A 20,444-nucleotide genomic window follows, 5' to 3' on the forward strand; every position below is an offset into this window, starting at 1 on the left:
TTCGTTTCAAGCTCGAGAATGCATCCATCGTCTGTAACTCAATAACATTTACTGGTTCCTATAAACTTGAATGGGGTCCGCAGAGGACGCGCGGTCTGAGGCGTGGGCCTTGTGCCGCTTGGTCGCTGAGACCGTGGGATCCAATCCCACTCAAGCCATGGATGTTTGTCCGCGTTTTTCTGTGTTGTGCTGTCCTGTGTACAGGTAGAGGCCTTGCGACGGGCCGATCCCTCGTCCAAGGAGTCCTACCGAATGTCTATAGATCAAGCCAACGAAAAAGTTGGGACCCGCAGTGCTCAGGCACTTGAAGAACGGGTCATTCCCAGTATCCCAGTATAAACTGGAATGAATTCAAAGGAAATTTGTAGCTTAATGTTACTCAAGACTTTTAATGGCGTATGCGACTACAAGTATAAAGAAATTTGAGTTGGATCAAGTTTTTTCACAGCCCATTTAAGCAGGAGATTTTTTTATGCACTTCTCCTTATTAATGTTTCTAAATATAAAATCAGTTGCTGTTCTGATTTTGGATACTGCTGGTTTGAGCATATCCACTAGATCAATCTGAGACAAGTCTTACTTTTAATGTAAATCGTAACTTTAAGGTCAGTCCCTCAGACATATGTATTTCTGTTGCCAACGCAATCTGTCGGAGAATTTATATTTTATTTATTTGTTTCATTTTATTCGACCCGTTCTTCAGTGCCTGTAGTGTATCTGCGGGTCCCAACTTTCGTTGACTTTGATCTATTAGACAGTTGGTAGGACTCCTTAGACGAGTGATCAATCAATCGTAAGGCCTCTACCTGTACACAGGAAAGCACAACACAGAAAGACGCGGACAAACATCCATGCCTTGAGTGGGATTCGAACCCACGGTCCCAGTAACCACGCGGCCACTGTGACAGCTGTAGCAATTATGTCTATAATAAAGATGTATTTTGCCTCCTGATGTCAGTCACGTTTTAAAACAAAATCATTTTCTCATGTATTGGATCTCCTTTTTCCTTTCACTGTATTTCATTGTTTTTAATTTTACATTTTACCTGTAATTGGATTTTCAGCTGTTGTCAAGCACTTTAACAAATGGGCTAAATTTAATTGAATTATTATCTTCAAACTGCGTTACATGATTTATCAGTATACGAGCAGGAATCATAGGCTCATTAGCTATTATCTTGTAAAATACGTTTTACGTTAATGAGTGTTACGTTGAGATCTTCTTCAAGATGTGCGTTATTCATAGAACGGGCGTCTTCTGTACTTCACGTTTAGTGCTCAGTATGAATCCCCCCCAAATGCTTTTTACATAATCTTAATAAGGTTCCAGAGTTATTACTGATATTTTTATTATTGATGATCATCATTTAAACTTGAAAACAAGCAATGAAAATGGTCAGCTTTGTTATACCAAATTATACATGGCGTCACGTATCGGTAATTATGAAAGCATACAAATTAGACTGAAATTTTCAGAATTTCACACCAGGCGACAGCAGTTCTATGTATTATTCTCACGTTCAAAGTGTGTGTCCGCCACGCAGGGTACTTCGCCGGAGAGAGCGAGCCTGAAGACCATATTTTCCTGCCTGTTCTGAGATAGGTCTAATCTTGCGTTTTGTTCAGTATATGTCGATTTCCGGTCGGTATCCTAGCCGGAAGCCTGAGCAGAGTGAGTTTCGGTTTGACTTCATCCTGTATGTTCGTTTTTTTTTTAATTTATACATTTAATATATTTTGATAATTTGGAACTGCCTTTATATTATTTTGGTTTTAGCCTCTGTAATCCTACGGCCGTACCACCTCCCGGTCTCTGGGTGTTATTTGAATCTATTGTCACGATCGCAGGTAGGGCGCAGTTCACAGGTGTCAGGTTCATAAGTACTATAGTATTTATTCGCAATTAGAATGTGCGATGTTTGTTTTGAAATGGCAGATATTATAACGTTAAATTTAGGACGCAGAGGCTCAAGGGGAATCCTTTCTCTTAGAGACAGCGAAGGATAGTTTCGCAATGTTTGTTATACAGCCAAATACTAAACGCGAACAAACGACAAAAATGAACCGTCACCACAGTAGATACATCCATACATCCTCTCTTACATGATCACCTTCTACATATTATTTCAAAATAACCGGTGAACATTCTAAGGTTTTGCAAACGTAAGAACGTACCGAGCTTCACGACCAAAATTCTACTAATTTTGTGTACAGAAAATATTTTAATTTAATAAATATTCTTTGCTAAATTATTTTGGGAAAAATACTTTTATTTCATAGAAGCATGGTTGTCTTTTTTACGAGTACAACGAGTGTTCATCGTCGAACACTATCTCGTTCTTACGAAACTTGCCAGAATGAGTTTAGGGATAAATTTCCCGGTTCTCCTACACCAAACAAATCGACGGCATCGCTTTTGATGAACAGTTTCCGATTACCGCGAAAACTGTTCACCGGATTGCACCAAATAAGATTAAAAGGGTGAAGCATGCATCGCTGATCGCAGTGGATATTTCCATGACTTAATATGACATTGTTATTTTTTTGTGTCCTGAATTCAATGTAATCTGCTTTTTACAAAAAGAACAGGAATGGTTTCCGTAACTTTTCCATCCCCACGCAAATGCCGCAAAACGGTAATATTCAGACAAATTGTCTATGAAGACGACTATAGAAGCAGTGCTTAAAAAACGGAGTTATTAAAATCATAAAAATGTTGAACCTAGGTGTTGCGAAATCAAGGACTATGTGAAATACAGGAGAAGGAACCCGGAAAAAGACTCGACTCGAAGTACGCCAATATTGTGGATTGTGTTCAAAGGATGTTGAGCGTGTGGCACGCCGTCTGACAATAAGAAATTTAGGCTGATATCGCCTGTCGAAAGAGCAGACAGCTCAAACCGTTTTTCAGTCGACATCCTAGCTTGTCATTCAGGAAACCGCAACTTGTGCCTGCTGCAAGAAATGCGTGGGTTTGTACAACAGGATACTCAAAGCCAAAGTTCTTTCATCTTGTTTTGAGACAGATGTGGTCAACATAACATTTGCCCCCAATAGTATTTTCTATGTAAAGGGATGAGGTTTTACTGTAGCGGAACACAAAACCAGTGAATTTGTCGGTCTAAAAGGTAAAAAGAAAATTACAACTGAGAGGAAAGCTGTGGTGAGGGCTGTCACTTGCATGAGTGTGTCCGGCTAGTTTAGTTGCGCTTTTTCATCTTTCCCAGGAAGAATGCAAAATCGAGAGCTGCCGCATGGCGCACATCCTGGTATGACTGCTACTTCACACACCTCCGGTCGGATCCAGGCAGAGTCACGCATTAGTTCAAGAATTTAATTTCTATTGACAAATAAACAACTGATGACCCATTCAACACAGTGTACGACGATAACTACGCTAACCATAAACACTCGAGCATTATCCACGTTTCTATGATAGCTTAACGCATAAATTATCTAACATTCACGAACCCCTTCAAGTATTTCTACGCCCATCTAATTAAAATGTGGATAACGACTCATCACGGACGTGTTATTTACGCACTACAGAATTGTATCAAAGTTAGGAAACGCAAATCCATGGTCCGCCACTACAAAAGTCGCAGAAAATGGGTTTCGAATGACGGGAGATTTCCCTCTTTAACCACTGTTTTCAGAGACAATGTTTCTGCAGTGAATATTAAAAACATCGATTCTAGCCTTGGTGTTCAAATAAAATATTGAGCATTGTTTGCCATGCCATCAGACTTTCAGAGAAATAGCACATCAAGCAACATGACTGCCGACAAAGATTCTGGTTGCTTGGTGATCGGGTAAACACTAAAACGAAAGTCACTAGAGTGGACTGAGAACAAGCGTAGACACAGTTGCTTTAAAATGTGTGGACGAAAAAATACTGCGACTAGGATTGGAATCGCACAGGATTAGAAACAGACAGGAGTCATTAAATTCAAGAACTGAAAAGGAATAAGAGTTGTTCTGTGATTGCACACGTGGTAAAACCGAAGATGAGGAGCTACGTCCATGTTGCATAAAACAATTTTCAGAACACGGGATGGAGACAAATGGGGCAGCTACACAAAGCGTTTCCGCTGGTCAATCCCAAACTTATCTGCGCTAAGTTGCTATTTTTAAAATTTAATTCTATTAATTGTTTAAATGTTTATATTATAACTACTACTATAATTTGGAATCAATTGTACCAGTTCTTGACAATTCTAACTGCGCTGAATGCTATTGCGTTTTAGTAATACATCTCAACGATTCATGTCTCACGATTTAAATTACTTGTTTAGCTTCAGTTTATAAGTATGTTCCATGTTTTATGCATTAATTCCACTAATTATTACAAACAGAAAAACTGCTTCATGTTTTTACTTTCTTGGCACCTGAAATCCCGTTTCATTTTTCAGGTAAACATTAAACTACTTTTCTCATACATGATGAAGTGACATAATTTATAACTGAAATTAACAGAAACTGATCTGCTTCATAGACGAATAGTTTCCATAATAAAATAATTTCTGCTTTATTAACTTCCATTGCTTTATGCAGGGCTTTCATAATACCCAGGCGAAATGCATTCATTTCCTTAATTGTTGTAAAGAGAGATTAGCGTTTACATAAATTAATGTGACTTAAATGTTCCATTGTTCCATAATTACCACAGTAGGGATATCTCGAGGTCTGACGCATCCTATTATAAAATTATTATCGTTATTACAACTGAAGTGTACAAAAGTTTTCATTCAATAACAGTTTCCTAGTTATTATTTTTAATAACAAAATTAAACGCTCAATCAAGGTAATGTACTGTTTGGATTTATCCATGCTTTGTTTCTGTAGACTATTTCAATCGAAATTAATACCGTACATGTAATTCTCATTATTTTTCATTTACTGCTGCTGGTTGATTGGCTGCTCCAATACGAGGTGCGATCGGAAAGTTGCCAGACTGCGCCTATAAAAAAAAACCCGTACACTTATCTCAGGTATTAAATTCATCCATCACCCTCGAAGTAGTTCCGTGGGAGTGAACACAACGATCCCAGCGCCGCTGCCAAGCCTGGAAGCATCCCTGGAAATCTTTCTTTGTCAGCCTGTCAAGCACCATCTGCGATTCTGCCTGAATCTCTTCTATCGTCTCAAATCTCCTTCCCTTTAGCTGAATTTTCATCTTTGGGAAGAGGAAGAAGTCACACGGCGAATAAGGAGGGTGCGGGATGACGGCCATGGTGTTTGAGGCCAAAAACAGCCGAACTTTGAGGGCGGTGTGCGCTGGCGCGTTGTCATGATGCGTCGCATGTGGAGTTCTTCCTTTAGAATCAGCTGACAGGTCCCATAGCCTATCCCAACAATGTCGCACAAGTCGTTGATGGTACGACGTCGATCTTCGTGAATGGCCTGCCGAATCTTCGTAACATTTTCGGGCGTTGTGCTCGAAGATGGTCGTCCAGAACGCTCGTCATCATCGACAGAGGTTCGGCCATTTTTAAAACGTGAATGCCACACAAAATTTTGTGCACGACCCATTGCGGACTTCCCAAATGCTTGCTTTAGTATTTCATAGGTTTCCGAAGCCGTTTTGGCGAGTCTTTGGCAAAATTTGATGCACACGCCATTCCGAAATCGCAGGAGGGTCGGTGTAATGCACTACCAAAACGCCCGTAACTAAGAAACAAATGCTAATTCGATGATGCCGGCTGGCACACTGATTCACTATGAATGTAGGCCGCACCCCCTAAAGGCAGAAGCTCGTACTACATCCGGTTCGCCCTCTATTGACACAGTCTCGAAACTTTCCGATCGCACCTCGTAACATAGGTTATATTATTGTACATAGAATAGACGAAATTCTTCATTCCTGGCTAATATGCATCTTTCATGCATGTCGACCGCCCAATGGGTAACACTAATTAAATAATTTAAGAATATTTAAAGGGCTCCTACCGGTGGCCCAAACTAAACAAAAGGGTGTACATAGTGTACTACAGTTAGCCTGTACTTCAGACAATGAACACTGCATTGATTATCACAACCCATGTTTGCAAGAGCAAGTTTTCAGAAGTATAGGATGTATGTAACAGTCTCTTACTCTGAGGGAGGACAAAGGTTACACGTGTTTGAGAATAGGGTTTTAGGATATTTGGGCCTAGGAGAAAAGAGGAGCTTAAAAATGTATATTCCTTTTCCAGTATTGTCAGGATGATTAAGTCAAGAAGAATGAGATGGGCGGGACATGTAGCACACATGGATGGGACAAGAAGTGTGCACCTGGTATTGGTCGGGAAGCGTGAAATGAAGAGACCACTGGGGAGACCTAGACGTAGATGGGAGGATAATATCAAGCAGGATCTATGGGGGATAGGAGTTGAAGGAGACTGGATTTTGTTGGCCCAGGGCAGAGATCGGTGGAGGGATTCGGTTAACTCGGTTTGAGAAATGCTGGTTAAGATATGCACGAACAATGAAGCTCCAGAATTGTGGTGCGCCGTCTGCCTAGAATAACACGGCAGGGTGCAGTTCTTGTAACAGAGAATAGGAAAAGTTCTCAGGAGTACCCAGGTAACTGCTGGATGTCACAGTCACTTCGGCAAATAAGAAGGGTCCTATCAAACGATCGTGCAACAGGCCACGCGACACAATAACTTTTGAGACTGTCTGTAATGTATTCCACTGTAGCATGAAGGTGTCGTGATCCCCAGATGCGTACGTTCTGTTTAACTTTCCTGAATCGTGGAATGAAGTCTCGTCGGAGAACATCATTTTCCTAAGAAATTCCATGTCTTCGTCCAATTTCTCAAGCATGGTCACTGAAAATTCCTCTGGGGTAATTTCCTGCGCCGCCTAGAACTTGTAATCATAGAGACAGAAACCTTTTCGTAACACACGACGCACTGTCGAATGCGGCATTTACAACTCACGTGATGCACCTCCTGTCGACTTATGCACGCGGACTACGGACTAAGATCCTACGTAACCTTTTGACATCTTCATCAAACACGCCTTGTGCCTTTCTTGTTCAAAACACTTAAGGGCTCGTTAAACTGTTCTGTAACAGGCATGCATCGATGGTCCTAACAGTAGAGCTTGTGATACTTTCTGAAACGTCACTCGCCCTGTGTATCCGATTTCCTTTCGATAAATAACTCCACTTACTTACTACGCCTTCCCCTGTGGGTTCATGACGACTGACGTAATTCAAAATGACGGATGCAGTGCATTGGAAAACAACGAGCAACACCATCTACCGGGAACTAGGAAAAACTATTCAGAGTTTCTCTCGCAGATGACGCTCAAATAGTGTGCCTATGTATTTTCATTAAGGATTTATTCACGACTGGAGTTGAAATGATAATGTATATACACTACGTATAGCCTACACTGAAACTCTCACTTCAGTGTGTAGGCATGTACCTTAATGCGATGTCTATGCATAACCACGATGATGCTTTAATTCACTGTCAAACAGAATAAGTATTTAATATTCATCGTGTGAATTTTAATGAGCTAGAGAGACATTATCTGCAGCATGAAAATTCAAATTAACAAATCTGTAATACCATGTAAGCTCTTTAAGTGAAGTTATGCTATAAAGCGGCAGATAATCTGCTAGAAACTGCTTCCTACATAATCTTGTTTAGGTAACCCAACAGACGAGGTGCACTGATAGCTACCGAGTAGTGACTAATAATGAATCATTCTCGAAACCTCTCGTTTCGTTCTTCATTATACTGCTCCACGGGGTAGGAACTTCCAATTAGGTAGCCCGCAGAATCACAATCATATATTATTCTACTCCCAAACATTGGGTAATATATCTTATGAAGGTAACTTGTTTTAACAATCTGTTTTAACGAGCATACGACACCACTTAAATGTAGAGACGTCCACGGTGAAAATTAGAAATTATAGCCTCATGTTTTGCTGTCGCCGAGAGTAAGTTTAAAACTTATCTGTACCACCAAAGGTAAACATCCACCGTCGATGTTTTAGCTACAGTTCCCTTAGGTAAGTCTAGATCTCACACGATGAATCTAGTAATGTACACAACAGTGACAGTGCTACAGATACAGGTATTCTAAACCCTACCAAGCACAGTTCTGCTCCACGCTAGATGGCGGTGTAAACAGTACGCAGCCATTTCTAGCTGTCTTTGACAAAATAAATTAAGAGTTCCCTACCGTAGCTAGTAGGCTCAGATGTTCGTTCATATATTTAATCTAATTGTCGTAACTGTCGTTTGTTTATTTCTAACAGAAATTTAAATCCTTCAATATTAATAAGAACAAAATGTCAAATGGGCACAGGACACAAAAGAAGTGAGATAAAGACAAAGCTGTTCTAAAATATTTATTTTTCTTAATGATTTTCGTAAGCTTCTTATTTTTTTCTCTTCTTTCACTCCAGTTCTGACGCATAATTTTCTTTTTCAGAAACATTTATCTTTCTTTTTTGATACAATTACAGCAGGACTCATGACGGACTGAGACACGATCTACGACATCCTACTTGGCCTTTTACTCATCCATCATGCCCGTGTAAGCAAACATCTTCTACAGCATTCACAAAGTTCTAGGAAGAGTCACTGTAATTGTTGTAGAGCGAAATTTTTGTTTCAGTGCACACGCGAACCTACAGAACTTTATCTAAAGTAATCAAGCTCTAACTTAGTTTTGCGCTTCAGTGGACACGTGCCCTAACAGGTAACCGAATTATATTACTGCAGCGGATTTCATACAAGCTGAACTACTAACATAACGAACAGCATGCAGGTTATACATCCAGAAATATAATAAAACTCTTGACATTAAATTGTTTTTCATAAATTGCATTTTAAGTACACTATAATAATTTTATATTTATAAAAACATCTTTCCAAAACATAACTATGATAATTCTAGGATTTATTGCAAATCAAATAAATAAACACAGAAGTAAAAAAGAAACAGTAAGGAAATAAAGGAAGCCGTGTATGAATTGGCTGAATAAAACAAGAGTTATGAGAAAATCGTACTTAAAATTTTGAGTTTGCGTTCTATATTTCAGTGACTTTATTCACAGAAGTACGCATCTTCTGAGTGCGCCTTTCACACGTTTTAACATAAACACACGAGGACATTTATTGAACAATTGGGGGGGGGGGAGAGATAAAAAATTAACTCACTGGAGCAGAATAATTTTTGGGTAAACTAAGTATCTCTCAGCCGATGGATACGTTTCGGCAATTTCATAAAACTAAGTGTTTATTATTTTCTAACAACAGCCCGCAATTTAATCCAGCACAAATCCTCATTCCATATTATACGTCCCTTTAATTCTACGCCTGCAAAGTTTATCTTCATTTTAGCATTCCAGACTGAAATTGTGTATCCAAGCACCTCTTACCTCACATGCAAGTTGCATGTCCTATCTATATGAAGAACAAAGAAATTAAAAATGTTTCACTTCAGGAACTGAACCGTTGGGGTCCAAACCGTGAAAACTTAAGATCATGATTTCGTAAAGCTTCTTCCACGTAGGATAATAGTTTTGCTCTTAACTTGCTGAACGGGCTAGATTTGCGTCTTATTCAGGACGGATTATCCTGCGTAGTTTAATTTTTTCCATTAATTTTCCGGAAGAGCGCCTTAAGTCGCATCCGCTTCCCACTTCCCTACCGTAACCTTTTGCAAGGATAGCTCATACGATGACGATTCTTCGACGTCATATAAATTCGAAAACTAGAAAAGTGTCGTCACAATTCAGACTCGAATAAAATTAACCAGCAATCAATTATCTCAGTGTGCTGATCTTAAACATCTGTTGGACGTATGACCGACACGCGAAGTATCGAGCTTCTAGGCAGAAATCTGTGCTAAGTTTAAAAAAACTGCCTCAAACAGCAATGCGGTAAAAACAGTACTGCACTGTACATATATATATATATATATATATATATATATATATATATATACATAAGCCTATGCCAAGATAAAGTAAATTTCTCTTCTTACTCAACATGAAAGACCGCAGTGGCCTTGGGGATAAGCCAAGAAAATAGGCGTTTTAAGCGACAATGAACATTGGCTCGGGAATAATATCTGCAGAGATCAATTTTCGGGAAGAGAAAGTACAAATGTGGTACAAAAAGATAAACGTATGTGTATACTGGAATTAAAGAAACTCAAGCCAAATATATTCGGCCCCACACAATTTGCGGTCGCGAGTTAGAATTCCGTTGTAAGCATGGGTGACTCTTCGCTATATCCTTTTTCTTTTACGGCGAACGAGACTTTGCGACGACCCGATCGCCATATAATGAGTGCGTAGTATAGCGAGTCGAAGATACTCATCTACTAGCAAAACAAGCAAGACTCCAACATGCGCAAAAAGCTATGTAAAACAATATGAACTTGATATTACATGTTCATAAATTTTTATTTTCCATTAGTCCTGTGTCTCATAATAACTGTGAGATAAGATATGTAGTTTTTTATTTGTGTTAATTTATCATTCACTCCGAGCTTAAAATTGCTTTTTATTTTGCTTATGTGCGCTTATATACAACGGAAATTATTTAATCTTTGCACGATATGCGAGTATTAAACCCAAGGGCACACAAAATCTTATTTAATGGACGTTGTCTCCAGGAATACCGTGACCTGTTTTATGACAAAATGGGTTCTAAGCGGGTATACGGTAAAATAATGAGATTATCAAATAAGAACTTTAGATATTATGCAGATTATACGTTGCTTTTATTGTACAGCCATTGCAAGGGTGTTGCAAAACGCGTCACTGTCAATGGGCCAGCCCTCAAATTATGCAAATGGAATATGGAATTAAGACAATTACTTTACCATGCGTAAATCCTCATTACTTTTACTTCTTGAACTTCCTTCTTAGTAACGCTTCCATAATTCATTTAAATGAACTGTTTGGAAACGTATAATGTCAGACAATGTAAGAAACCAAAACAAATGTGTAATAAAGAAGAAATTTAATAAAACAGTAAAAGAGCTACAGTGATAATATTTCGTGTGCTCCTTATGAGCCACATTCTTTTCGTCAGGCGTAAGAAATTTAAATAACAACTAAGAAAGGAATTAAAACAAGTATTTTTTTTTACAATTATAGATGCTATGATTTGGTTTGGGTCCTATTGGCATATTCATCGCCCTGATAACGGAGGCAGTATGACCTCTGAAACGTTGGTTTACATCGGCCATACTACAAAGCGCAACAACCCAGAAGACAGAAATCTTCATACTCACCGCTGTGAAAACCTCAAATCTTATATACAGAGTATACACAAATTCATGGTGCAACTGTGACTGGCGACTCATTTTTGCACAGGTTGGAAAGCTGGTTGTTACCCTAACTGAATACCAATTATGACGATTACATTCTACAACTGGACGGAGCTCCCCCCCCCCCCCCATTTTCACAGGAATGTACGAGTGCTTCTCAATCGTGTTTTTCCACAGCGCTGGATCGGACGTGCTGCTGCAAATGGAGACAACAACCTTCTCCCTTGGCCACCCCGTTCGCCAGATCTTATACCGTGCGATTTCTTTCTTTGGGGGTTCGTTAAAGACAGCGTTTATGTACCACCATTGCCCACGTCCATCCATGAACTTCGTGATTGGATAACGCATTACAGCGGACATGCTACACCGGGTCTGGGATGAGTTTGATTACCGTGTGGATGTGTGTTGTGTGACCCAGGGTGCACACATTGAAGGATTGTAATTAACACATGAGAAACTTGGACAGTTGCCGCCGCTGACGGTGTATGTTGTGCCCGTGTAAGGTGAGAAATAATTTTTTTATTAACTTTTGAAACCGCACCATTCTTTTGTGTATACCCTGTATAATGCATTTTACTGTGTAAGAATGTCCTTATGGACTTTGGCCACCGTCTAAATTATAACAATTAGTAACCACAACATTTCGGAAGCTGGATTCTACTTCCGCCTTCATAAAATAAAGGGGCAGTAGTTCAGAAAGATCATCTGTTGGGCCTCCTGGTTGAGAAAGCCTCAGAACTGGACAGCAACGTCTCATTCCTAACGTCACCAAAGCTTACAAATATTTAAACACAGAAATGTTGAAATTGTCCAGGCCTGAGGCTGGCTCAACCAATGCTTTCTGTCCTCTTTCCCTTTTCTATAAAATAAAGAAAGTAGAATCAAGCTTCCGAAACCTTGTAGCTTTATAATTTTTGATTTAGACGTTGGAAGAAATGAAAAATAAAGAAAATGCATATTATAACGCACCAGCGTCAGCAACCTCAGACTTCGACTATAGCTGCATTGCCTCTACAGTGAAGTGCCGAATTTACGCATTTAAACACCTGAACTCTCGGGACCAACGTCGTGGGGTAGAAAATATCGTTCCTCCAACCTGCACTAATCCCAATCCCGTTTTCCTTACTCATTTCCTGCAGGCAACTATTAGGTACGTGTTCCCCCAACTCAACATCCGTAATTGGCTTATATTGACACAACTGATCTGAAGATTGATTCGTTATCGGGTTATTGAACTTCGTAATGGATTGGTCTGCACCCCTGCTCTGTATTCGGGACATGCCGCGTTCACTTCTCAGCACGTGGGCAACCAATTCTTAGACATATGTTCCGTGGTTCTACTCAGCCCCCACAGCTAAATCCTGGAAAACAGCAAAACATGCCACAACCGATTGCTTTATTATAATTCTCATCATACACGATCATCCTAGGGTTAGCCGCTTCATATCGTGCCACGCCGTCATGATGTTTACAATTGACAGGCTAAATATGACAAAATTTACTGATAAAACTAGAATTTACTAAAACGAACGGTGTGCTAAGCAGTGTCAAATCTTCACAAGTAAGATTAAAAAACAAATATATTTAACTCTTAGTTGGAAAGAATATTTACATATTTCAGTCAGTTCTTAAACTATTTCAGACGATATTTATATATTTCTTATCGATGGAATTACTGTAACATGTAAAACGCACGTATAGAAAACTAAAAACAATTATGCTCAAATAAATAGGGCCTTCAAATACTATAGCATCAGGGATTTTTAACAAAGCTTCAGTTGCCAAAAAAGGATATTTTAGAATCCTTTCAAGCCCCTACATGACTTTAAAGGTAATAATAAAGATAAATCTATAAACTGCTGCTTGTGTCTGATACAAGATCACTGTGTGAAACAGCAATCCTGAATAACATGTTACTATGAAGTACATGACACTGTCACTCCACTTTTACGTAAACTCACGTCAACAAATCTTCAACCATGAGTACCTTGCACATGCAACATTGATCTCCTCTGAGCTTGACATGACCAGTTTACTGAGGTTTGGTACGTGCTAGCGTAAATCCGGATTTCTTCTGTCACTCAATGAGGAATGTTGTTATTACTGCTAAATCCATCAGCCACTGATCCTCTACCTCCGAAATCTGAATATTTAGTTCTGATGCAGGTACGTACACACTTAAATCAGACATGACGTATGTGGGAACGAGAATATTTGTACAAAGGACATTATCCGTGGGGCATAATTAATAATCACCGCTATGCAGCCAAGCAGTGTGCAGCAATTTCTCAACAGTTATTTACATATAATTGCTCAATTTCATTTATTGACACCCAAACAACAGCGGCAAATCTTGACACAGGACTTTCATCTTTCTCCGTACAAGTTTCTGCTAGTGCAAGAACTGTAGCTAAAACATCGCGTATAGAATACCTCGTGCTTTCCTAAAGGTGATTAATTATGAGCTCCTTGGAAATTAAAAAAAAATACGTAGGGGATTCCTTGTAATGAATTTAATAAAAAGTTATAAACTCAACTGATAGTCTGCAAAGTCTCATATCACGTGGCTAAGAATATTATTACTGGGATACTGGGAACGACCCGTTCTTCAAGTGCCTGAGCACTGCGGGTCCCAACTTTTCGTTGGCTTGATTTATAGACATTCGATAGGACTCCTTGGTCCAGGCATCGGCCCGCCGCAAGGTCTCTACCTGTACACAGGACAGCACAACACAACATCCATGGCTTGAGTGGGATTCGAACCCACGGTCCCAGCGACCAAGCGGCACAAGGCCCACGCCTCAGACCGCGCGGCCACTGCGGACCCCAAGAATCGTAGAATATAATTATATTAAAACTCAGATTGCTTGTACGTAAGAGGGAGAGACAGAGAGACAGAATGACTTGGTCATTATATTGCACCCTAAATGAACAGCGGAGATTAAAAGTGTATGAGAATATTGAAACAAATGTTTGGATCTGATAGCGAATTAAGAATAAGATGAAGAAATCAACATACAGTGGAGCTTCATAATTTTAAATAATTACCAGAAATTAACATTGTAGAAATCAAGGCGTATAAGATTGGACATACTACGCATGGAAGTGATGAGACATACATACAAAATGTTAATCGTATAATGTAAAGGAAATATAACTGCTCGAAACTAGGCGAAGAAGGGAAAAAATGAAAATAGATTTTAGACAAAGAAAATGTACGATGAAGCCTGGTTTCAAGTGGCTCAAAACAGGGTCTAATGTCATGTGTTTTAAACACGAATACTGACCTTAAAAACGCGGGAAATGTTTTAAATAGGTGAGCGACTTTCGGTTTCTTAGGAATCATTCTGGTCCGTGCAATTACTTATTAACTAATCTTGGAAATGTGTTAATAAGGACATTCTTTAACTTCAGTTAAATAACCAAGTCGACGAATATATGGGAAACCTTTTCCGCTATTACACTTTTGCCGTCATTAGTAAATCCCGATTCCAGCTTTCATCTGTTCTTCGCTTCTAACCCAAAGTTCTTGTGTATCCCTGCCCCTTCAAGCAAATTACAGACTTAAATCAAACCTACACATAATTACTGCGGTTGGCCTACTTATTTAATTAGCCGCACGAGCAAACAAACACAGTTTCTTAACAAATAAAGAGTCCCACGAATATCTCATCGCCTACAAGCAAACGTAGGAGCGATTTCGAAGGAGGATCTAACCTCATTCTTATACAGAGTAAACCGTTTAAAAACGCAGACTATCAACATTCACGTGCAACTGTAAAAAACATGAACCAGAAGCAGTTTCATCTCCATGTAATACAATGTCACAAAAGCCGTAATGACATTCGAGTAAGGTCACCCTGGTTGCTAGACCGCTAATCATGCCAGTTGCGTAATCGATGATGTGCACGTGCGAACATGATGTAACCACGAGCTGAACGACGTTTAATTTCCGAAAATTGCTTTACATCAAAATCGTTTGCTGCTCTCAATTAAACATTTCGCAATAAGTACCCCGACAGGAAAGTACCGAATAAGACAACAGCATTTCGGAACACAGGAAGTTTTCGTCTGTGACAGAAACAGCTGAAATTACGGTCGTACCGATTTCAAGCGGTGCATCAGCTGCAACAACGGGACAGGATTGCAATGAACTTGATACTGCCATCGCTTTCGTAGTTTTTGTTTTTGTCCCCCTCCCCCTCCCATCTCCCGGTAAAGGTGATCGTATTTAGGAGTCAGAGTTGCGCACTTCTTCTGCAGAGGGCATTCGTACATATTTCGCAGTTTCCCGGAAGATACAGAAACATATGAATGCACAGAGCAGAGCAACGGATGATCTGGAAGACTAAATAAAATGTAATCCCATTACATAAATTGGACATATCTTAAGACTACAGAATTTTCCAATAATAATACAATATTTAAAACACAGCGCTTGTAAGCTTTGGTGACACCAATACAAGATAAACAAGTTTATTTAGTATTTATTTATTACGAAGAACTTACAGTTCAGCTTTACAGCAGATAGCAATTGACTTCTCGAAGACGTACGAACACTTCCCGTTGTTACCAGAATGTGTACTCTTGTCTTATTCTGCATGTACTTGTCAAGACAGATAGATGGTTCCTGTAACTCCTAAGTGGAGCAAAGAGCCTCCTTTCGGAGATACATATTGCTAAATACTACTGTTCCTGGCAACAGCAGCAAATTATTTCTATGCAAAGTAATGCTCGGGAATAAACACGCACTCTATTGCTTCTGAGTGCGTTTTAAATGGTCACTCTGAATTCATGATTCGGTTCATTTGGAACATGCAAAGCAGGCTGCATTCTGTACAAGATGTTTAACAAAGAAAGTATCGAACTAATCAGTTTTTAAGTCTTATGTCAGAGTAGGCCTATTGTGATCGGCTGTTTTGATTTCAGTATAGCAGTTCGTACAAAATAAGAGTAAAAGCAGAATTCTTGTTCCAGCAACCTGCCAAGTAATGCTGATCTCAATGGATAGAAGGCTCATAAGGAAACTACTTTATATGTAAATGTGTCAAATCGTATTATTGTTAATAGACTTTAAACTGGCAGAATCGTGTGGATTAGCGACAGCGAGGCAATGGACGAGGTGCGCATTACAACACACAGAGAGGAAAGTCTGGTTTCTTTTAACGTCTAGCAACATACAGTGCTTCGGGCTCATCGGCCTCAGTACCCAACAAAATTGCCATTCCGTTTAACTCCGTGCTAAAATCTCCGATGATTAATACTGAGGATGATAAGACTCTGATTAGTTGTTAATTACTTCAGACTGAGAAGCAGCATCCGAGGCTCGTTTAGAGTTCTTTATCGCCATCAGATGATGGTGCATTTCATGTTGCATTACTGAGTATAAAAAACTAAAAGAAAGAACCGAGGGAAATAGAGGGAGGAACGGGAAATATCGCCCAGCAAGAAACTTCGTGATACATACAATTTACGTGGCTAGTTAGATGATCGGCTAGTTAATACTCTAATTACGAGGCCTAGGCTAATGAATGATGCATCGATGAGGGCGAGTGGATCGCACGAGAAGATTTTATCACCTTTAGTTGAGGAGAAGCATTCTTCTTAGTTGGTTAATATTTATTGCTGGGTTCCAGACTGGAACGCAAACAATCAATAAATGCGAGAAGACATTTTATTATAACATTAAAATTTTTGAGTAATTCAGATGATAAGATATAGGACAGTGTGAATTTCGTACAAAATCGTATAATTCGGCACCTAAGTGATTTATTTAAGGGAATGTGACAGAAAGTGGTTTAGAAGAAAATTGAAGTTCATAGGATTATTCAGTTAAAACTTTCACCCATATCGCGATTCCACGTTAGCTCTCTCTATAATATTATTAACTTTATTATTGCCTCAAACATAAAAGGAAATCTGCATTCGTCATCGAGCTGGATAGGCCTATACGCATGGTGTGAGTGTGGAGAAATTACGTTCGACCACAGAAACAGGTCTGTTAACACAGTTGAGTAATACTTTGCCTCTCCAAATTTTGTACTTTTCGTCAAATCCCGACACCCTTAATTTTCTCTTCCCCAAAACTCCTCCATTCGGCTCGGAGTAAAAGGAAAGTGCATGGAAATAGATAAAAATGCAAGAGTAAACAAAATGTTAATAACCGTTATGTACTTTGCATCACGTCATTCCGTAGGGCTTTATTTCTAAGTTATATTTTATTTGAATACCTAACATTATTGGATGGTTATTACATGTCAGATTAATTTAATTTTTTTAATTTTTACATTATTTTAGTCCAGTCTTGGTTATTCTCAAATGTATTTTAATAATCAGTCACTAAACTAACCTCATTGAACACACTTTTCTTGAGAAAATGGCAGTCGCATTGGTAACCTGGAAATTTCCCACCCTTCATGAAACCCAAAGGTTCAAAGTTCACTGTTAGAATATTTGTCAATGCCCAAAAAGATTGTTCCTTGTCTTCGCTCTATGACAGATACAATATCCTGAACACAGATTTTTGTTAATTCACTGTCTGATGCTACTGATTATGTCGATGATTCCCATTATTTTATGCTTTATTACGTATGATCATTGTGAGTGGAAATACAATGGCACATACATTAGTTACAGTCTTACCGACTTTCAAAATGTTTACCTGTAGGAGTGACACAGTAATGCAGTACATATTGATACAGGAAAACTCCTAAAACCGGATCTGGTTTAACACACGGAACATGTTCTCAAATATCTTTCATATGTTCTAAAACTTGTATGAGATAAGAAATATCTCCCAAGTACAGAGTGTGGGATTTGTTTCAGATAAAATAGAATGGTTTCATCTTTGTTCAAATAATTATCAGGGATCTGAACAAATTCCCTCTGAAATGACGTGTCTCGTGTCCGGGAATAACCTCAAACCTTCACATGTTCACAGAAATGTTTACAAGACTTTGAACTTTTAATCGTTCAACAGCCACGAAATTGTACTTGGGTACCCAAAACCCTTTAAAACGTCCCAACATTCGCTAGAAACATGATAGCGATGAAATAAACAACTCTAAGCCTTAAAAGAACGAATAACAAGCCGAGCATGAACCCACGTTCCCAATCGATAACGTAATTAAGAGAGACGACATAAGGAAAGCGGCTTCAGTTTACTTGTGAGACAATGATTTATGACTTTTTCGTGACTTACCAATGACGTAAGAATAGCCGTCAAGGGTCAGGATACACTTTCGTGAGGACGATCCGGCAGGGCAGTGCCTACTCGTGCCCTTCATTCTTGTACTTCTTCCCCTCGCCACAGAAGCACGAAGATCATCATCTTCTGCTACTTCACTCTCTGCCACGGCACTTCCAGGATCACTGTGGCACTTGTGCACCACGTCCTTACCACCACTACACATTTCCTCCATTTGCTTCTTCAGATGTTCCACAGTACGACAATCTAGTTCTATCCTACTTGTCACAACTCATAAATGTATTCATTCTCCTCACGAAGATGGATGCAAACTGCATAACACTTCAAAAAGCTGAATTAGGAGATTAATATTTACCTGACAATACTCTAATCAGTAGCTGTTAATCTTTCTTCAAGATACAGCGACGTTATTTCATCACTCAACTTGTCAATCACTTTGTGGAACTGAGTCATTTTTATAGCCAAGTCTTCATTTAACTATGCTTCCATTTACTTCAACTTCAGCAACAATTTTTCATTCTCGCTCAGCTCACTGACACGCAGAAAACACGGTTTCGTATGTCCAGTGTGCCTTTCAGTTTACAGTACTGACACCACAGACATTTTAACACACCTACCTGCCGATAGATAACGTAATTATGTTTGAAAATACACGCCACTTAAACAAATAAACCACCATACATCATGTGGTTCATATTCAATAGTTCAAATGCGTGAATGCAGACGATGGAAGGAGTATTTCAGACTGGTATCTGGACGACAGTTCCGCCATAACACGCACAAGGCGGCATTCTTGTCACAAAAAACGTGCACGATCGCGGTATGATAAACGGAGTAAATGGACTGAACGCTGTTCACGGAAATCGCGCCAGGAAACTAACCTCAAAGGAAATGTTACAAGTTAAACGGAATTTAGTTAATACTCGTTCCAACACCAAGCGCGTGTGAAAGAAAATCAAGCTCGAAAGAAACGCGGCCCCAGTATGAAATGAACAAACGACAATTTGACAGCGTTACGGACACGTGCTCACGTTGAGCTATTGCGAACCGCCTAACCGAACTGCAGCTGATGACGTAGTCCACATCCAAACGGCGAAGTTAGGACGAGAAGCAAGTTCGCCTTGCGCCCGCGTATGGCGCGAGTGAGACAAAATACTGGAGTAGACACGTCTTTTCCCCACACTGCATGCCCAGAGAGTAACAACGCGAGTCGAGCTGGCGCACTCGGGATGTGTACCCCACCACATGTGCAAATATCGGTGTGCGAAGCGACAGGTGTGGCGGAAGGGAGGGGAGAGCGCTCAACAGAACAATATGGGCATGAGGGGTGGGGGCTGCGGCACATTTCAGACACAAACACAGACTTACGATACATATTATTGAAGCTCTGCATAAATTAACATTTATTTCCGAACTTCTCTTCGGGTTAACAGTTTCGATAAGTAACTGTGAAGGTTAAGATTGTTGCTAAGGATACCATGCTTCATGGAAATTAAAGGAATGAAGGTTGATCGTGAGCATAGGAACACTGCTTCGTAGTTTCTGGTCTTTTTCAGGGGAGTTTTTTTAAGTACAGACAGACGTAAGAGGATACTTTACCACGAACAATGTTTTGAAGATAAACCGTACTCTTCGTAACTGAAGTCAAGAGGTTTTTACGTAGTTCTAATTCGGAAGGAGTCAGAAACAGCTCTCATCCGTCAGACGACTTGAAGATTTATTTGCAATGTAACACACACGGAACTGCAAACTATGAGGACAATAAAAACTTCATTTAGTAGACTGTTTATGAGCGTTAAATTGCAGACAGCAACGAATACGAAATTTGGTCGACAAATTTAAAGTAACCCGCAACAGCAAATTTTACCAAAATCCAATCAGTAGCTTTGCAGAAACATCCGAATGCAAGAAATCAGTAGAGAAGATTAATGGCAACTGTAACTCAC

The 20,444-nt window shown here is 39.5% G+C and overlaps 1 protein-coding gene across 7 annotated transcripts in view; it reads right to left on the reverse strand.

Moving 5' to 3' along the window:
• The window catches only part of LOC110830504 (dual specificity calcium/calmodulin-dependent 3',5'-cyclic nucleotide phosphodiesterase 1), a 686,314-nt gene that overhangs the window by 463,645 nt on the left and 202,225 nt on the right, over positions 1–20,444 (reverse strand). For 5 of the 7 annotated variants that reach the window (XM_087348486.1, XM_087348503.1, XM_087348474.1 and 2 more), the window contains exon 1: positions 18,493–19,686. The exons of the other annotated variants lie outside the window; for them this stretch is intronic. In XM_087348486.1, the coding sequence (XP_087204612.1) occupies positions 18,493–18,712 (220 nt within the window). In that variant the 5' untranslated portion in view covers positions 18,713–19,686. Of the gene's footprint in view, positions 1–18,492; positions 19,687–20,444 lie in introns of those variants that run through there. 7 annotated transcript variants of the gene reach the window in all.

Source organism: Zootermopsis nevadensis, unplaced genomic scaffold (assembly GCF_977971745.1).
Source record: "Zootermopsis nevadensis isolate Lab colony 2312 unplaced genomic scaffold, Znev_1.0 Znev_ptg000002l, whole genome shotgun sequence".
Classification (NCBI taxonomy): domain Eukaryota; kingdom Metazoa; phylum Arthropoda; class Insecta; order Blattodea; family Termopsidae; genus Zootermopsis; species Zootermopsis nevadensis.